We start from the raw sequence: 15083 nt of genomic DNA, 5'->3' as shown, positions 1-15083 counted from the left end.
GGGGACGGGGGCGGCTACAGCGACGGAGACGACGGAAACAGAGTAGAAACAGAGGGAGAATGAAAATTTCGTAAGTTTTGTATATATAGAAGGCACCTTTAGTACGGGTTCAAGCCACCAACCGGTACTAAAGGCCTGTTTTGGCCAGGCCAAGCGGCGGGAAGACGAGGCCTTTAGTACCGGTTGGAGCCACCAACCGGTACTAAAGGGTGGTCTTTAGTACCGGTTGGAGCCTCCAACCGGTACTAAAGGCCTCGCGCTGCCACCCAAAAGTTTAGTCCCACCTCGCCGGGTGAAGGGCAGCCGCACTGGTTTATAAACCCAGCCGCGGCTACCACTTCGAACTCCTCTATATAGCAGGCTTGTGGGCCTAAACTCTGCGCGCTACCCTGTGAGTCTGCTGGGCCTTTAAGGCCTGTAATTACACACCTGTGGCCTATCAGGCCCACAGGGCAGCGCCCCAATTTTTTTTATAGTTTTTTTCTTTTCTGCTTTATTTTCTTCTATTTATTTTTGCGTAGTTTTTTTTATAGTTTTTTCTTTTCTGTTATATTTATTTTCTTCTATTTATTTGCGAGTAGTTTTTCATCTAGTTTGCCAAAATTCAACATTTTCAGAGTTCATTTTGTAGTGATTTTCAATTTCACGGTCATTTTGTAAACGATTGAAAAATAGCAAATATAATTTTTTTCTTTTCTGCTTTATTTTTTTTTCTATTTATTTCTGAGTAGTTTTTTCTTTTCTGCTATATTTATTTTCTTCTATTTATTTTTGAGTAGTTTTTTTATATAGTTTTTTTCTTTTCAGCTATAGTTTTTCTTTCTTTTGTGCTATTTTTTCTTTTCTGCAAAACTTGATGGTCAAAGTCTGAAGTTATAACTTAAAAAAAAGAAATGTCGACGTGCAATTAGTTTTTGCCATAACAGAAGAAGTCCGGAGTTGTAATAAGTTATTAAAAATAAAAAAGAGGTGAAATGCTCGTTAATTTGCTTCAAGCCTTTTGGAATAGTGTAAACTGCACTGCGCATAGCTCCGTGCAGTCTACCGTATTCCTGAAGGCTTGAAGCTAAGCAACGTGAGCATTGAGCCTCTTCTTCATCGTTTCTGCACTCAGGGCTTATAAACCACTCCTAGTCCCTCTCACTTCGCGAGGTGGGACTAAAAAACAGCTTACGTCTGGTTCATCCATGAACCGGTACTAAAGGTGCTCGTGGGGCCCCAGCCTTACCTGACACAACCTCATTAGTACCGGTTCGTGGCACGAACCGGCACTAAATGGTGATGGTGGGGCCATAGCCTGACCGGAGGCTGACACAGCCTCTTTAGGTACAAAAAAATTACAAACTTTCTGTTAGTGCTCATAGTTTTCAAATTTGAATAGTTTAAATTTTGAATTATTTGAAATTAGTGTGAATCACAAGTTTGTGAATAACTTAACTTTAAAAATCAGTAAAGGCATGAAAGAATTTGTTTGCACATAAAATTTCTTCGCGTTTCAAATGCCAAAACACATAACTACCCTAACTATTACAGAGATTCCCCTCTGGGTGTGAAACACAGAAGAAAGTGATGATAGCTAGTGAAGCCGATCACATCCCAGATCTTTGGGTGTGAAAATTTTTCTTCGCGTGTGTCCCTTTGCGCCGTAACCATGGAAAATCTTCATCATTTAACGGGATGCTCGGGTCAATATTCACTGTGAATGGAGCAATTTCATCAAACTTTTCATAATCTTCTGACTTGTCTGTCTTGTCATCCACTCCCACGATGTTTCTCTTTCCAGAAAGAACTATGTGGTGCTTTGGCTCATCGTACGATGCATTCCCTTCCTTATCTTTTCTTTTTCTTGGCTTGGTAGACATGTCCTTCACAAAGAAAACCTGTGCCACATCATTGGCTAGGACGAATGGTTCGTCTGCATATGCAAGATTGTTGAGATCCACTGTTGTCATTCCGTACTGCGGGTCTTCCGTTACCCCGCCTCGTGTCATAATGACCCATTTGCACTGGAACAAAGGGACCTTTAAACCACGTCGATAGTCAAGTTCCCATATGTCCTGTATATAACCATAATATGTTTCCTTTCCCGTCTTGGTTTCTGCATCAAAGCGGACACCACTGTTTTGGTTGGTGCTCTTCTTATCTTGGGCGATCGTGTAAAATGTATTACCATTTATCTCGTACCCTTTGAAAGTCATTATATTCGAAGATGGTAACTGGGACAGCAAGTACAGGTCATCTTCAATAGAGGTGTCATGCATGGTACGTGTCTGCAACCAGCTGGCGAAACTCCTGGTTTGTTCACGTGTAATCCAGTCATCAGACCGCTCCGGGTGTTTGGAGCATAGCAAATTCTTGTGTTCATCCATATACGGAGCCACCAAGGCGGAATTCTGTAGAAGTGTGTAGTGTGCTTCAGTGAGAGAATGTCCGTCCATACATATTATTTGTTCCCCTCCTAGCGTGCCTTTTCCATCCAGTCTGCCCTTATGCCGCGATTCAGGAACACCAATCGGCTTAAGGTCAGGAATAAAGTCAATACAAAACTCAATGACCTCCTCATTTTGATAGCCCTTGGAGATGCTTCCTTCTGGCCTAGCACGGTTATGAACATATTTCTTTAAGACTCCCATGAACCTCTCAAAGGGGAACATATTGTGTAGAAATACAGGACCCAAAACGTTAATCTCTTCGCATAGGTGAACTAGGACGTGCGTCATGATGTTAAAGAAGGATGGTGGGAACACCAACTCGAAACTGACAAGACATTGCACCAAATCATTCTGTAACCTTGGTATGATTTCTGGATCGATTACCTTCTGAGAGATTGCATTGAGAAATGCACATAGCTTCACAATGGCTAATCGAACGTTTTCCGATAGAAGCCCCCTCAATGCAACCGGAAGCAGTTGCGTCATAATCACGTGGCAGTCATGAGACTTTAAGTTCTGGAACTTTTTCTCTGCCATGTTTATTATTCCCTTTATATTCGACGAGAAGCCAGACGGTACCTTAATACTGAGCAGGCATTCAAAGAAGATTTCCTTCTCTTCTTTGGTAAGAGCATAGCTTGATGACCCCGATGTATGCCATCTTCTCCGTGCATATGTTGCTGGTCCTTCCGTGCCTCAGGTGTATCTTTTGTCTTCCCATACACGCCCAAGAAGCCAAGCAGGGTCACACAAAGATTCTTCGTCACGTGCATCACGTTAATTGTGGAGCGGACCTCTAGGTCTTTCCAATATGGCAGGTCCCAAAATATAGATTTCTTCTTCCACATGGGTGCGCTTCCGTCAGCGTCCTTTGGAACAGGTTGTCCGCCAGGACCCTTTCCAAATATCACCTTCAAATCCTTGACCATATCATGTACATCAGCACCAGTACGGTGGCGAGGCTTCGTCCGGTGATCCGCCTCACCTTTGAAATGCTTGCCTTTCTTTCTTACGGGATGCCTGCTCGGAAGAAATCGACGATGTCCCAGGTACACATTCTTCTTACAACTATTCAAATATATACTGTCGGTATCATCCAAACAGTGCGTGCATCCGCGGTATCCCTTGTTTTTCTGTCCTGAAAGGTTACTGAGAGCAGGCCAATCATTGATGGTCACGAACAGCAACGCCTTTAGGTCAAATTCTTCCCCCATGTGCTCATCCCACGCACGTACACCTGTTCCATTCCACAGTTGTAAGAGTTCTTCAACTAATGGCCTTAGGTACACATCAATGTCGTTGCCGGGTTGCTTAGGGCCTTGGATGAGCACTGGCATCATAATGAACTTCCGCTTCATGCACAACCAAGGAGGAAGGTTATACAAACATAGAGTCACAGGCCAGGTGCTATGGTTGCTGCTCTGCTCCCCAAAAGGATTAATGCCATCTGCGCTTAGACCAAACCATGCGCTCCTTGCGTCATCTGCAAACTCCTTCCTGTACTTTCTTTCAATTTTTCTCCACTGCGACCCGTCAGCGGGTACTCTCAACTTTCCGTCTTTCTTACGGTCTTCTCTGTGCCATCGCATCGCCTTGGCATGCTCTTTATTTTGGAACAAACGTTTTAACCGTGGTATTATAGGAGAATACCACATCACCTTGGCAGGAATCTTCTTCCTGGGGCGCTCGCCCTCGACATCACCATGCTCATCGCGGCTGATCTTATAGCGCAATGCACCACATACCGGGCAAGTGTTCAAATCCTCGTACTCACCGCGGTAGAGGATGCAATCATTAGGGCATGCATGTATCTTCTGCACCTCTAACCCTAGAGGGCAGACAACCTTCTTTGCTTCGTACGTACTCTCGGGCAATTCGTTGTCCTTTGGAAGCATATCCTTTATCATTACCAGCAACTTTCCAAATCCCTTGTCAGATACACCATTCTCTGCCTTCCATTGCAGCAATTCCAGTGTGGTGCCCAACTTTTTCTTGTCACCTACGCAATTCGGGTACAACAATTTTTTGTGATCCTCTAACATGCGCTGCAACTTCTTCTTCTCCAAATCACTTGCGCAGTTTCTCTTTGCATCGGCAATGGCCCGACCTAGATCATCAACGGGCTCATCTGATGCCTCTTCTTCAGATTCTTCCCGCATTGCCGGCTCAGCTTCTTCCCGCATTACCGGCTCAGCTTCTTCCCCCATTGTTGTATCATCATATTCAGGGAACCCATGGCCAGGATAGCTGTCGTCGTCCTCTTCTTCTTCATTGTCTTCCATCATAACCCCTCTTTCTCCGTGCTTGGTCCAAACATTATAGTGGGGCATGAAACCGGACTCAAACAGGTGGACGTGAATGGTTCTTGACGTAGAGTAATTGCGACCATTCTTACAGCCAGCACATGGACAAGGCATAAAACCATCCGCCCGCTTGTTTGCCTCAGCCGCAAGCAGAAAAGTATGCACGCCCTCAACGAACTGGGGAGAGCATCGGTCATCGTACATCCATTGCCGGCTCATCTTCATTACACAACACCGAATAGACCAAATTAATACAAGTTCATACATAAAGTTCATACAACACTTAAATGCAACAAACAAATAACTCTCTAGCTAAAGCATTTAAATGCAACAACAAATGCGATCAAGATCGCAACTAAGGTAACAATTGATCCAACAACATAATGATACCAAGCCTCACTATCGATGGTATATTTTCTAATCTTTCTAATCTTCAAGTGCATTTTCTCCATCTTGATCTTGTGATCATCGACGACATCGGCAACATGCAACTCCAATTCCATCTTCTCCCCCTCAATTCTTTTCAATTTTTCTTTCAAGTACTCGTTTTCTCTTTCAACTAAATTTAACCTCTCGACAATAGGGTCGGTTGGAATTTCCGGTTCACATACCTCCTAGATAAAAATATCTATGTCAACTTGATGGGCATAATTTGTCATAAACACGAAATGCAACAAATAGTTTTAAAAGAGAATATACCACATCCGAATGATAACAAGGACGAGGGCCGACGAGGACGGATATCAAAACCATGGCACTATGTATAACAAACAACGTACGAGTAAGATAATTATTATACGAGTAACTATATATCCAAATCACACAAACATCAATTTTTTATATAAAATTTCATGAACAAGAGGCTCACCACAAGGTGGTGCCGGCGACGGGACGGTGCGGGCGATCGACGGTGGTTACGATGAGATTTAGAAGGCACTAAGTAAACCACACCTACATATGCAAACTAAGTGTTATTTTTGACCTCAAATTGCATATAAATCAAATACTAGCACATATATATATTTCCTCCCAAATTACTAAACTCACAAATTAATAACTATATAAAGCATTGCAAGAGCTAATCTAGCAATGAGAGATGAAAGGACAAAGTTGCTAACCTTTGTGATCATTTGAATGGATGGGGGCCTTCAAATCTTGACAAATTTTGGGCAAAATGTGTGATGAGCTCGAGAGGAAGATGGGAAGAACAGAGAGGAGAGGGGAAAGGGGAAGAACAGAGCAAGCTTGGGTGGACGAAGGGTTTATGTAGGACGACCTTTAGTACCGGTTTGTGCCAAGAACCGGTACTAAAGGTGCTGGAGGGGGCCCAGACTGACAACATCCCGCCACCACTCTCATTAGTACCGGTTCGTGGCACGAACCGGTGCTAAAGGTTAGCCACGAACCAATACTAATGAGAGCGGCCCGGCTAGCCGTTGGAACCGGCACTAATGTATACATTTGTGCCGGCTCAAATACAAACCGACACTAATGTGCTTCACGTTTGACCCTTTTTCTACTAGTGAAAGAAGCAGAACTGTGTATCACTCTCAACTGCTGAATCTGAATACATTGCTGCTGGATCCTGTTGTGCTCAGCTTCTATGAATGAAGCAAACTCTCAAGGATTATGGCATCAACCTGAAACAAGTACCTATCTTCTGCGACAACGAAAGTGCCATCAAGATAGCCAACAATCCAGTCCAGCACTCGAAGACAAAGCACATTGAAATACGTCATCACTTTCTCAGAGATCATGTTATGAAGAAAGATATAGATATCATGCACGTCAACACTGAAGAGCAACTGGCAGATATCTTCACAAAGCCCTTGGATGAGAAAAGGTTTTGCAAGTTACGGTGTGAGCTAAATATCTTGGAATCCTCTAATGTCCTGTGATCAGGCACACATCCTAACACTTATGCATGTTGATGACTTAGATGTGCAACACACAAAGTAATGTATATCTTCAATCAATAAGATTTACACTCTGAGTGTGAATACATTAACAAGGAATTTGACTTCGGAGCGCCATGATAATTGCGCGCCGTGTCTGGGTCTAATACTTCCTATACGGTGGGTAACGCCACCACCAACTTTCTCTGTTTGAAGTGTTTCACTTATGGCGTTATATTGCAATGACTTCGCATTTGGTTTGTCTTCAGTTTCAATTTATCTTCATGATCTTCTACACTATGATGATTTGATTGCTTTCTGATATATATATATATACTAGTGTTCTGTCCTCTACAGCATTCACTTATAACTATGTCTTCAAGATTGGATCTTTTGAACTAAGTGAATGTGATCGGACCCTAACCTCTCTATGCTTTCTATCTCAAACTCTATCTGTCCAAATCATATGCATTCTAGTGAAACTGTCGAATGTCTTCTCTGCGTCCTAGTCAGCAGAAGGCAAAGAGACAAACATTAAATTTGTTTTAAATGACTTATCTTTATTGTTGAAATCCGGAGAAGTAGGAACAACTCTCCGACATGCCTGGCGGGCGTGGGAACATGGGACAATTCTAAGTATGTTGCATGCTTGCCACGTACCCCTCAGATGTGAACCGCTAGGGGCACCAGCGTAATTGCGCCGTGTCTCTCACCTGCTTATAAATACTTGTCCCCTGCGGTAAAGAAATCCTTATTCCACCTCTCCACCTCCGTCAAAACCCTAGCGCCACCGCTAGCTCGCGACGACACCGACGACGAAGCGCTTAGTTGCCGCGACCTCTCCGACGCTGTCCTCACGCCGGCCGCGGACATCGTCCTCTCCGCCGTCGCCGTAGGTGTCCTCCGTTGCCAAGTTAGGGCACGGTGGGCTGAACTGCTCGGTCTCCTATTCTTCCCATCTAGCAGTTCTTCGTGCGGTAATTATAACTCTATTTTCACCACCTTTTTGATCTTCAAGATTCATCCTGTTTACCAAAAGTAGTTTCTGTCTATTCAATGTTAGATCTATTCTGTCTACATCTCATACTGCCGAAGTCAATTCACTTAGATTTCCTGTCTAGTTTGATTCCTCACTTGTACTCATTCACGGATTGGTACAAATCTGGAACCAACTCACCTATATAAGTGAATGTCTTCGCATCATGAGGTCAATGTCTTCAAACTGATTTATCTTCAAAATCTTCTGAGAATGCATATGACCTCTTCCCCTTCCCTCGCATCTCTAATGCTGTCACAGGTACATGTCCATGGGAGAATCCCTTGGTTCTCATAGTCTGCATTCGTTTGCAGAATACTTATAGCATCATATCAATTCTCCTGAAGCCAGTTCCTGCTTGACCAGCAAGCGAAAGTCTCTGAAGCCTTTGAACGTATTGAAGCCATTCAGTTTGAAGTTCATGGCTGCAGAAAAATCAGCAAGGAAGGGTGGCAGACAGCGCAGAGAAGGAACATCCAAAGATATGCCTGATGAACTAGCAGAACTCTAAAAAGACAGATCCTGAAGAGTCTTATCATCAGCGCAAGACATGAATCCAATGGATTCGACGCTATTGGTCTGAAGAATGGTTCAAATACAAATTCGTGACCAAGGAATATGCAGAGAAGAATGCTATCAAGAGTCCTTGGGACGATATTCTCTATCGAGGCCTTGAACCCAAGAACAGAGCTGAAGCTATTGATCAAAACTTCTATCCTTGCATGGTCCGTGGACCTCAGCCTGAGAATGCCGATCCCACACCATTACTCTGGTGTTGTGATGATGCTCTCTTCAAGCGCAACTTCCAGCACGCAAAGGCTTCGGCCAAGGAAAACAAGAAGACATTGGGACTAGACTTCAACCCTGGTCCCCCTGCTCCTCGTGCTGACGGCTCTCGTGATGCAGAACCAAATGTAATTGGCCCCTTCTCCAACCTTGATGGCCTCATCACTTACATCTTGGTTCAAGGTGCCAAGGTAGATCATTCTGAAAAGGATGCTGACACTGATGAAGCCCCAGCTCCTCCTTCGAAGCCACAAAAGCAAAATAAGCTAAAGGCTTCTAAATCAGCACCTCCAAAAGCTTTACGCGCGAAGCCACTGGCCACTGCACCTCCTGAAGCCAGTGTGCAGTTTGAAAATGAGTCCCGAATCTTCAAGAAGACGGAGAAGAAAAAGCAACTTGTCAGGCATACTGATCAAGCCTTGACTCCTGCCGCTATACTGCGTGAAGATCCCATTGATCTGTCCAACGATGAAGATCTTGCTGATGATGCCCTTGAGCAATTGATCAAAAGCAAGGAAGAAGCAGAAATCTTCAACAACTTGCCTCTCTTTGATGTGGCCATCATCCACAATTTCATTGATGAGTGGTTTGACACCCCCAATGTCAGCTTTGAAGATTTACAACTTCCCATTGGCCTCAGCGTCGCCTTTAATGGCGCCATTGCTTCTGAGCTAGCTCTTGCTCAACGCATTGTTGAGATGAAGAACAAGAATGATTATGAGAAGGCTCAATTCAAGAAGCATGTGGCCAAGCTAAGTTTCAAGATGTCAAAAACTTCAAGGTCATGCTGCATGAGCTCAAAGAAGCCTTTCTCAAGAAGCGCCAAGAAGCTCAAGGCTCTCGCGAGCGTATGAAGAGTTTGGCTGATAAGTGTGTGCTTGCCTACAATGAGGCTGAGAAGTGAAAGTCACTTGGTCATCCTGGCATTGACCCCAGGATGGCTGCAAAGAAAAAGAAGAAGCTTCCTACTGACCAGCCTGCACCCTCAAGCCAAGAAGCCCCTCGCATTATCTTCCCAAGTAGCATGACTGGCTCAAAGCCAAAGGTCACCACAAGCGCTTCAGAACAGAAGAAGATGAGGGCTGCCGAGGCTGAAGCCAGAAAGAGGAAGAATACTGAAGCCTCTGGTGCTGCTCCCTCCAAGAAGAAGCGCAAGACCAAGAAAAATTGGGCTGCTCCCATAGAGCCCCTTGTTGTTGAACCCATCTCAATGGTTCGCCCTGCGTCTGAACATCAAGAAAGACAGATGATAGTTCATGAGCCTGCTCCCACAGAGGCTCATGAAGCTGAAGATATTCCAGCAGCTGAACCCACCGCTGCTGAAGATATTGGTCATGATGACAATGTAGCTGATGATGAAGTTCTCCTCAGATCGAACATGACGTGGTATCATCGCCTGTTCATATGAACAGCGAACTCATCAGCATTGGTCGTCCACTGACGCCAATTGCTCAGGATGCATCGTGGGCTGATCACCCACAACTACAAGACTCCCCCAGTACTCCCCAACAACAACAATAAGCTACACCCCCCGTGCAAGAAGAGGATGAAGACTTTCAGGCCCAGCCAACTCCATCTCCCAAGGCGTTGCCAGCATTTCGTAGGCTTCGCAAAGGACAAAGGCCTCAAGTCCCTCTGTCGAGCGTTCCAGAAGGAGAAGTGCAACGTTCACTTGTTGCACGTCAAGTATTTTCTGAACCTGCTCCAACTGTGAATGTCTCCGAGTCTGAAGCACATACTGCTGAAGACATTCCGGCTGCATCAGCCGAAGAAAATCAAGAAGAAGTACGTGTACCTACTCCCCCAGCAATTGAAGAAGAAGCAGTTCCTGATGTGAACGTGCCTGTGCCCGACCCTCTTGTTCGTCAAGAGGAGGTTGACAATGTTGAGGCTGCCACCGCCAACGCCAATGAAGCCAATGACGTAGTCATGGCTGACGCTAATGTGGAGCCTGCACCAACTAGTGTGCCTGAAGCAAGTGTGGCCACTGAACCTGAAACCACTGAGGCTGCTGCACCTGAAACTAATGAGACATTCGCTCCTGAAGCACCTGTTGTGCAGCATGACGCCTCAATTGTTGCCCCTGCTCCTGTTCCGCCACCAAGGCCTCACACAATTGAGCAAGCATACAGTCATGGTCAGCTTACCACTATCCGATGGCCCATTCTGGTGCCTCCGCCTACTGCCTCAGGACCTCAATTTGACTATCATATTGAGCATAGGCCTCAGGTTCAGAAGTCAAAGCCTAGGTTGCCAAGGTTTCCAGGTACTGCAAACTCACCAGGGTCCTTCAATGCCAATGGCTTCAAAAGCCACAATACCTTCTTTGACAGCGCCAAGAACCCCTACTCCAAGCCAAGGATATCATTAGATCGGTTCTGGAGCTATCAGCAGAGAAGCTATTACTCATGCGTACTATATGATCAAGGGCGCATTTTCCCTCCTATGCGCCTTGATACAGAAGCCATTGCTGGACTGCCGTGCTTAGAAGAAGCACTTGATTGCTTTCGTGATGCTGGTCTGCTCCACTTTGTGACAGACAAAGAACATTGGAATGAAGAGCTATTGCTTCAATTCTATGCTACTCTACACATTCGCGGCTACTACAGAGACATCAAGACATGGGTTCTCGAGTGGATGACTGGAAATGTTCATCATGAAGCCAAAGCTATGGATATCATCGAGCTTACAGGGCTAGCCACTCCTGGAGAACTATATGAACCTGACTGTCAGCTACACCGCAATGCAGTAGAGAGTATCTTCCATAAGCCAGAACCCAATATGAGCCATATGTTGAGCATGATGAAGCCCTTGCCATCTGACGTTGAATATCCAACAGATTTCTTTGTTGAAGACCTTGAGTATCTGCCCGCACCATATATCATATCATCAGGCGAACTCTATGGCCTGTCAAAGGACATTCATCAGCGGCCAAGCTTGAAGGAGCTATGAAGACTTTGGTCTTCTATATTCTCAATGGCATCAGCTTCAACACTCAAGAGTTCTTCATCAGGCAACTTGCTGCTTCCGGCTCTGACCTATTTGGTCTGAAGTTTTATGCTCCATGGGTCATGCGCCTCATCAAGAGACACTCATCTGTCAACTATCAGCCCTCTACTCGCAATCATATGATCTTTCTGCCAGAGGTTGATATGTCAGTTGAAGCTATATACTCTGACCCTGCCAAGAGGCCTCTTTGTCTTCAGAATGCCGAGCACCAAAGTTTCACTCAGCCTATTGAAGGTGTTCAAGCAGCGACACGAATCTATCCATTGGCTGGAAACACTCGTCTGCCTTATCGAGCACCCACAGAAGCCACTGAAAGCACCATTGCACAAAGGCCTCGGAAGCGTTCTCGCGTTCTCAATGACCGAGAACTTCTTGTGGCCCTTCATCAAAAACAGGATAAGCATCATTTCTGGCTCAAGAGACAGATGCAAAGCCTCTTGGTGGATGTCAATCGCATTTGCAACCTTGCCACCAAGAATGCCTTTGTTGCTCATGAAACTTGCCGGCGATCATGGAAGAGTTTGACCCTGCTCAGTGCTGAAGCTGATCTTCAAGACGATGGCTTCAATGAAAGATTCCAGTTTGACTCCACTCCTCCACGGACTGCTGTCCTACGTCGTACTCCATCTCTTGAAGACTCTGAATATTCTTCCTCCGCGGCAACGGTAAATGCCAAAGTGATCGACGATGAAGATGATGCTACTTCACCACCTCCTACTAATGCGTGCATCGACACTGCACCAAGTTCATCTGCACCGCTACCCAACGACGACAACCCTGCTGCTTCACCTACTCATGATGACGAGTAGATGCTCTATGTCTTCAAACCTTTTTGGTCCTTACTGACAAAAGGGGGAGAAGCGTATGAATTGATAGTCTTCAAGCGGGTTCATATGGGCAGTTGCATTATATTTTGCTGCGTGCTTACAACTCTTGCCTTTTGAAACATTTGGTTCTCTGAGTTGTAACACCTAAACTTGATGGTCGTCTGCTACTTATTTGCTTCACTGTGATGCGATGATAAATTCCGCATGTGCGATGATAACTTCCGCACTTAGATCATTCTGCAGACGTCCATTTTTCATTATGCATGTCATTCTACTTGCTATATCAGTTCATGCATGATGAATTATCTTCATAAGTTGAAGTGGATCTCCACAAGTACAACCTGCCATGTGCATTTGCATTCCAAAAGCAAATTACTTACATGCACATCTTCAGGGGGAGCCCTTGCAACTTATGAAGACAATTTCCTATCCTTACAATTTCACATATTTATCCCCGTTGAAAACTTCAACCAGTTTGTCATCAATCACCAAAAAGGGGGAGATTATAAGTGCATCTAGTGCCACCCCTAGTTGGTTTTGGAGTATTGACGACAAAATTGGTTGCGGGACTAATGCGTTTGTGAGAATTGCAAGATAACGCAGGTAGTGTCCCTCATTGATTCGGTTTACCTACCGAAGATGACCCCTAAAAATGTATGAAGACATTGAAGACAATGGTGGTATGAGAAGATATTCATATTAAAGACTATGACATGAGAAAACATTGCGTGAAGACTATGGAGCGCGAAGACTGTGTGGATTTGTTGCTTCCTTCTCTTCTTTGTTGAGTCATAGGAACCACCGTACTGTTAAGTGGGGTCCAAGTGAACTAAATCAGAGTGACTGAAGTGATGCTCAACTCAAATCCTATGTCTTCGAGCAAAGACAATGAGAGCAAACCTTATCCAGAGCTGGATGAGTCAGCTTTGCTTGTAGCCCAAGTAAAGTTGCCGCATGTATTTGAAATCTGACCGTTGGAACACGTGTCAGTTCCTTAGTGACCCAGGGTCATTTTGGACAAATCAGGTCGGGTTGCCTAGTGGCTATAAATAGCCCACCCCCTACACCATAAATTGGTGGCTGCTCAGAGTTTGTACACGGCTTTTGTCGTTTGAGAGCAACCCACCTCGAAGCATTTGAGAGAGAGAAATCCTTGCGAGGACAAAGCCCAAACACCCAGAGCCAAAGAGTGTTAGGCATCACTGAAGTTTTTCTGTCTGTGTGACCTGAAGACTTGTTACACTTGAGGACTGTGAATCCTCCAGCTGGTTAGGCATCGCGTTCTGAGCATCCAAGAGTCATTGTGGATTGCCGGTGAACAAAGTCTGTGAAGGTTTGGAAGTCTACCTTGAAGACTTACCAGAGTGATTGGGCGAGGACTGGGTGTCCTTAGCTCAAGGGGAATAAGGTGAAGACACGGTCTTCTGAGTTAAATCTCAGCATCCCTAATCAGACGTACAATTGTCACGGCAACTGGAACTGGTCCAACAAATCCCGTGTCTTCAACAAGCAACTGGTTCTATCCCTTTCCATCCTTTACTTAAGTTTGTCTTCGTGAAGTCACTGCCCATATGTCTATCTGTTTGACTTCATTGTTTGACTACTACTGTTGATTGGCTTCATACTATCTTCCATCCTGATCCTTACTACTTAGCTGCTATTAGTCCTGTACTTTCACATCATTGCATACTTGACTATGACATGCTTATGGTAGTTTATCTTCCGCTGCATATCAACAAGGTTATTTCTGTTGTTTGTCTTCGAAACTTCCAAGTTTTGAAGACTTTCATAAAAATCGCCTATTCACCCCCCTCTAGTCGATACTAGCACTTTCATCGACAACGTAGATCGAGGAAGAGGAGCGGCCAACAGTGGGAGGTAGCGTCAGGGGAAGGAGGTGAAAGCGCCTCGCAAGAGGTCGTTCCGCGTGATTCCTTCAATTTGGAGGAACGCGTGTGTTCAGCATATTGACGGTAATAATCGATTCGGGACGAGTTGGTTCCAATCCCCAATCCAACTAAACACGAGGACGAGGCCCAGGGGCGGAATGGACCAAAAAACCTTAGGGTTTGTATCCTGCTCAGAAAGACGAGACAACGACAGCTTTTTGAAGATGGAACAAGGTTCTCCCCGCCTAGCCCCCGTCCCAATGGTGTGTCTAGCATCATCGGTGGGCGTGTGAAGTTGTGTCTCCGGCAGATCTGTCCTTGATGGATTTGCTCGCATCTGGTCGTAGTTCATCTACCTTCATGTGTTTTTAGGTTGGATCCTTCCGATCTATGCTACGCTTCATCGACGGCGATTGATGTTCGGCTGCGCTGGTCTTCTGTGCCTTAGCACGACGACTTTCCGACTGTTCACTACAACAAATTTTGTCCGGCTCCAGCGAGGGAAGGGTAATGACGGCGACGAGTCTTCGGCTCACTTTAGTGCTGGTAGTCGTCGCTAGGTGGTCTACATATCTGGATGTAACTTTTTTATTTCGGGTGCTCGTTCTACTGCCATGATTGAAGATGAATAGATGAGAAGTTTTTTAAAAAAAAGTAGTGAGGCAGATGCAGAAAATTGAAACGAAAGGGAAAAAAATCAAACAGATCTCAAATCTCGATTCCACCACCGGAAAACGACCTGCACCTTCGCCACCGTCCACGGCGGCCATCGCTGCCGTGGCCGCGACGCTCCACTTCACTCCTTGACCCACCCACCCACCCCACCCAAACCCAGCCCAACCTCGCCGCCGACCCCTTCCGCTCCCCAACCAGGCGTCCAGGCCACGCCGCGGCTGGGGCAGCGGC

General features: G+C 45.3%; 2 protein-coding genes across 2 annotated transcripts in view; one reads left to right on the top strand and one right to left on the bottom strand.

Moving 5' to 3' along the window:
* Positions 1 to 1625: 1625 nt before the first annotated feature.
* Positions 1626 to 4954, bottom strand: LOC119308122 (the record flags this gene model as incomplete). Its single annotated transcript, XM_037584250.1, has 3 exons — positions 3214 to 4954; positions 2871 to 3091; positions 1626 to 2618 (listed from the first exon to the last, which is right to left on the bottom strand). Coding segments are annotated over exons 1-3 (2955 nt in total), but the record flags the coding sequence as incomplete, so codon positions are not given.
* A 9733-nt stretch (positions 4955 to 14687) lies between these two features.
* Positions 14688 to 15083, top strand: part of LOC119350581 (probable methyltransferase PMT23) — a 5479-nt gene continuing 5083 nt past the window's right edge. The window contains exon 1 of the mRNA XM_037618337.1: positions 14688 to 14723. Coding sequence (XP_037474234.1) covers positions 14688 to 14723 — 36 coding nt within the window. The remainder of the gene's footprint in view (positions 14724 to 15083) is intronic.

The sequence above is a fragment of the Triticum dicoccoides genome, chromosome 1B (genome assembly GCF_002162155.2).
Source record: "Triticum dicoccoides isolate Atlit2015 ecotype Zavitan chromosome 1B, WEW_v2.0, whole genome shotgun sequence".
In the NCBI taxonomy this organism is placed as follows: Eukaryota; Viridiplantae; Streptophyta; class Magnoliopsida; order Poales; family Poaceae; genus Triticum; species Triticum dicoccoides.
The sequence above is the reverse complement of the archived record's forward strand: the minus strand, read 5'-3'. Positions and strand labels throughout refer to the sequence as shown.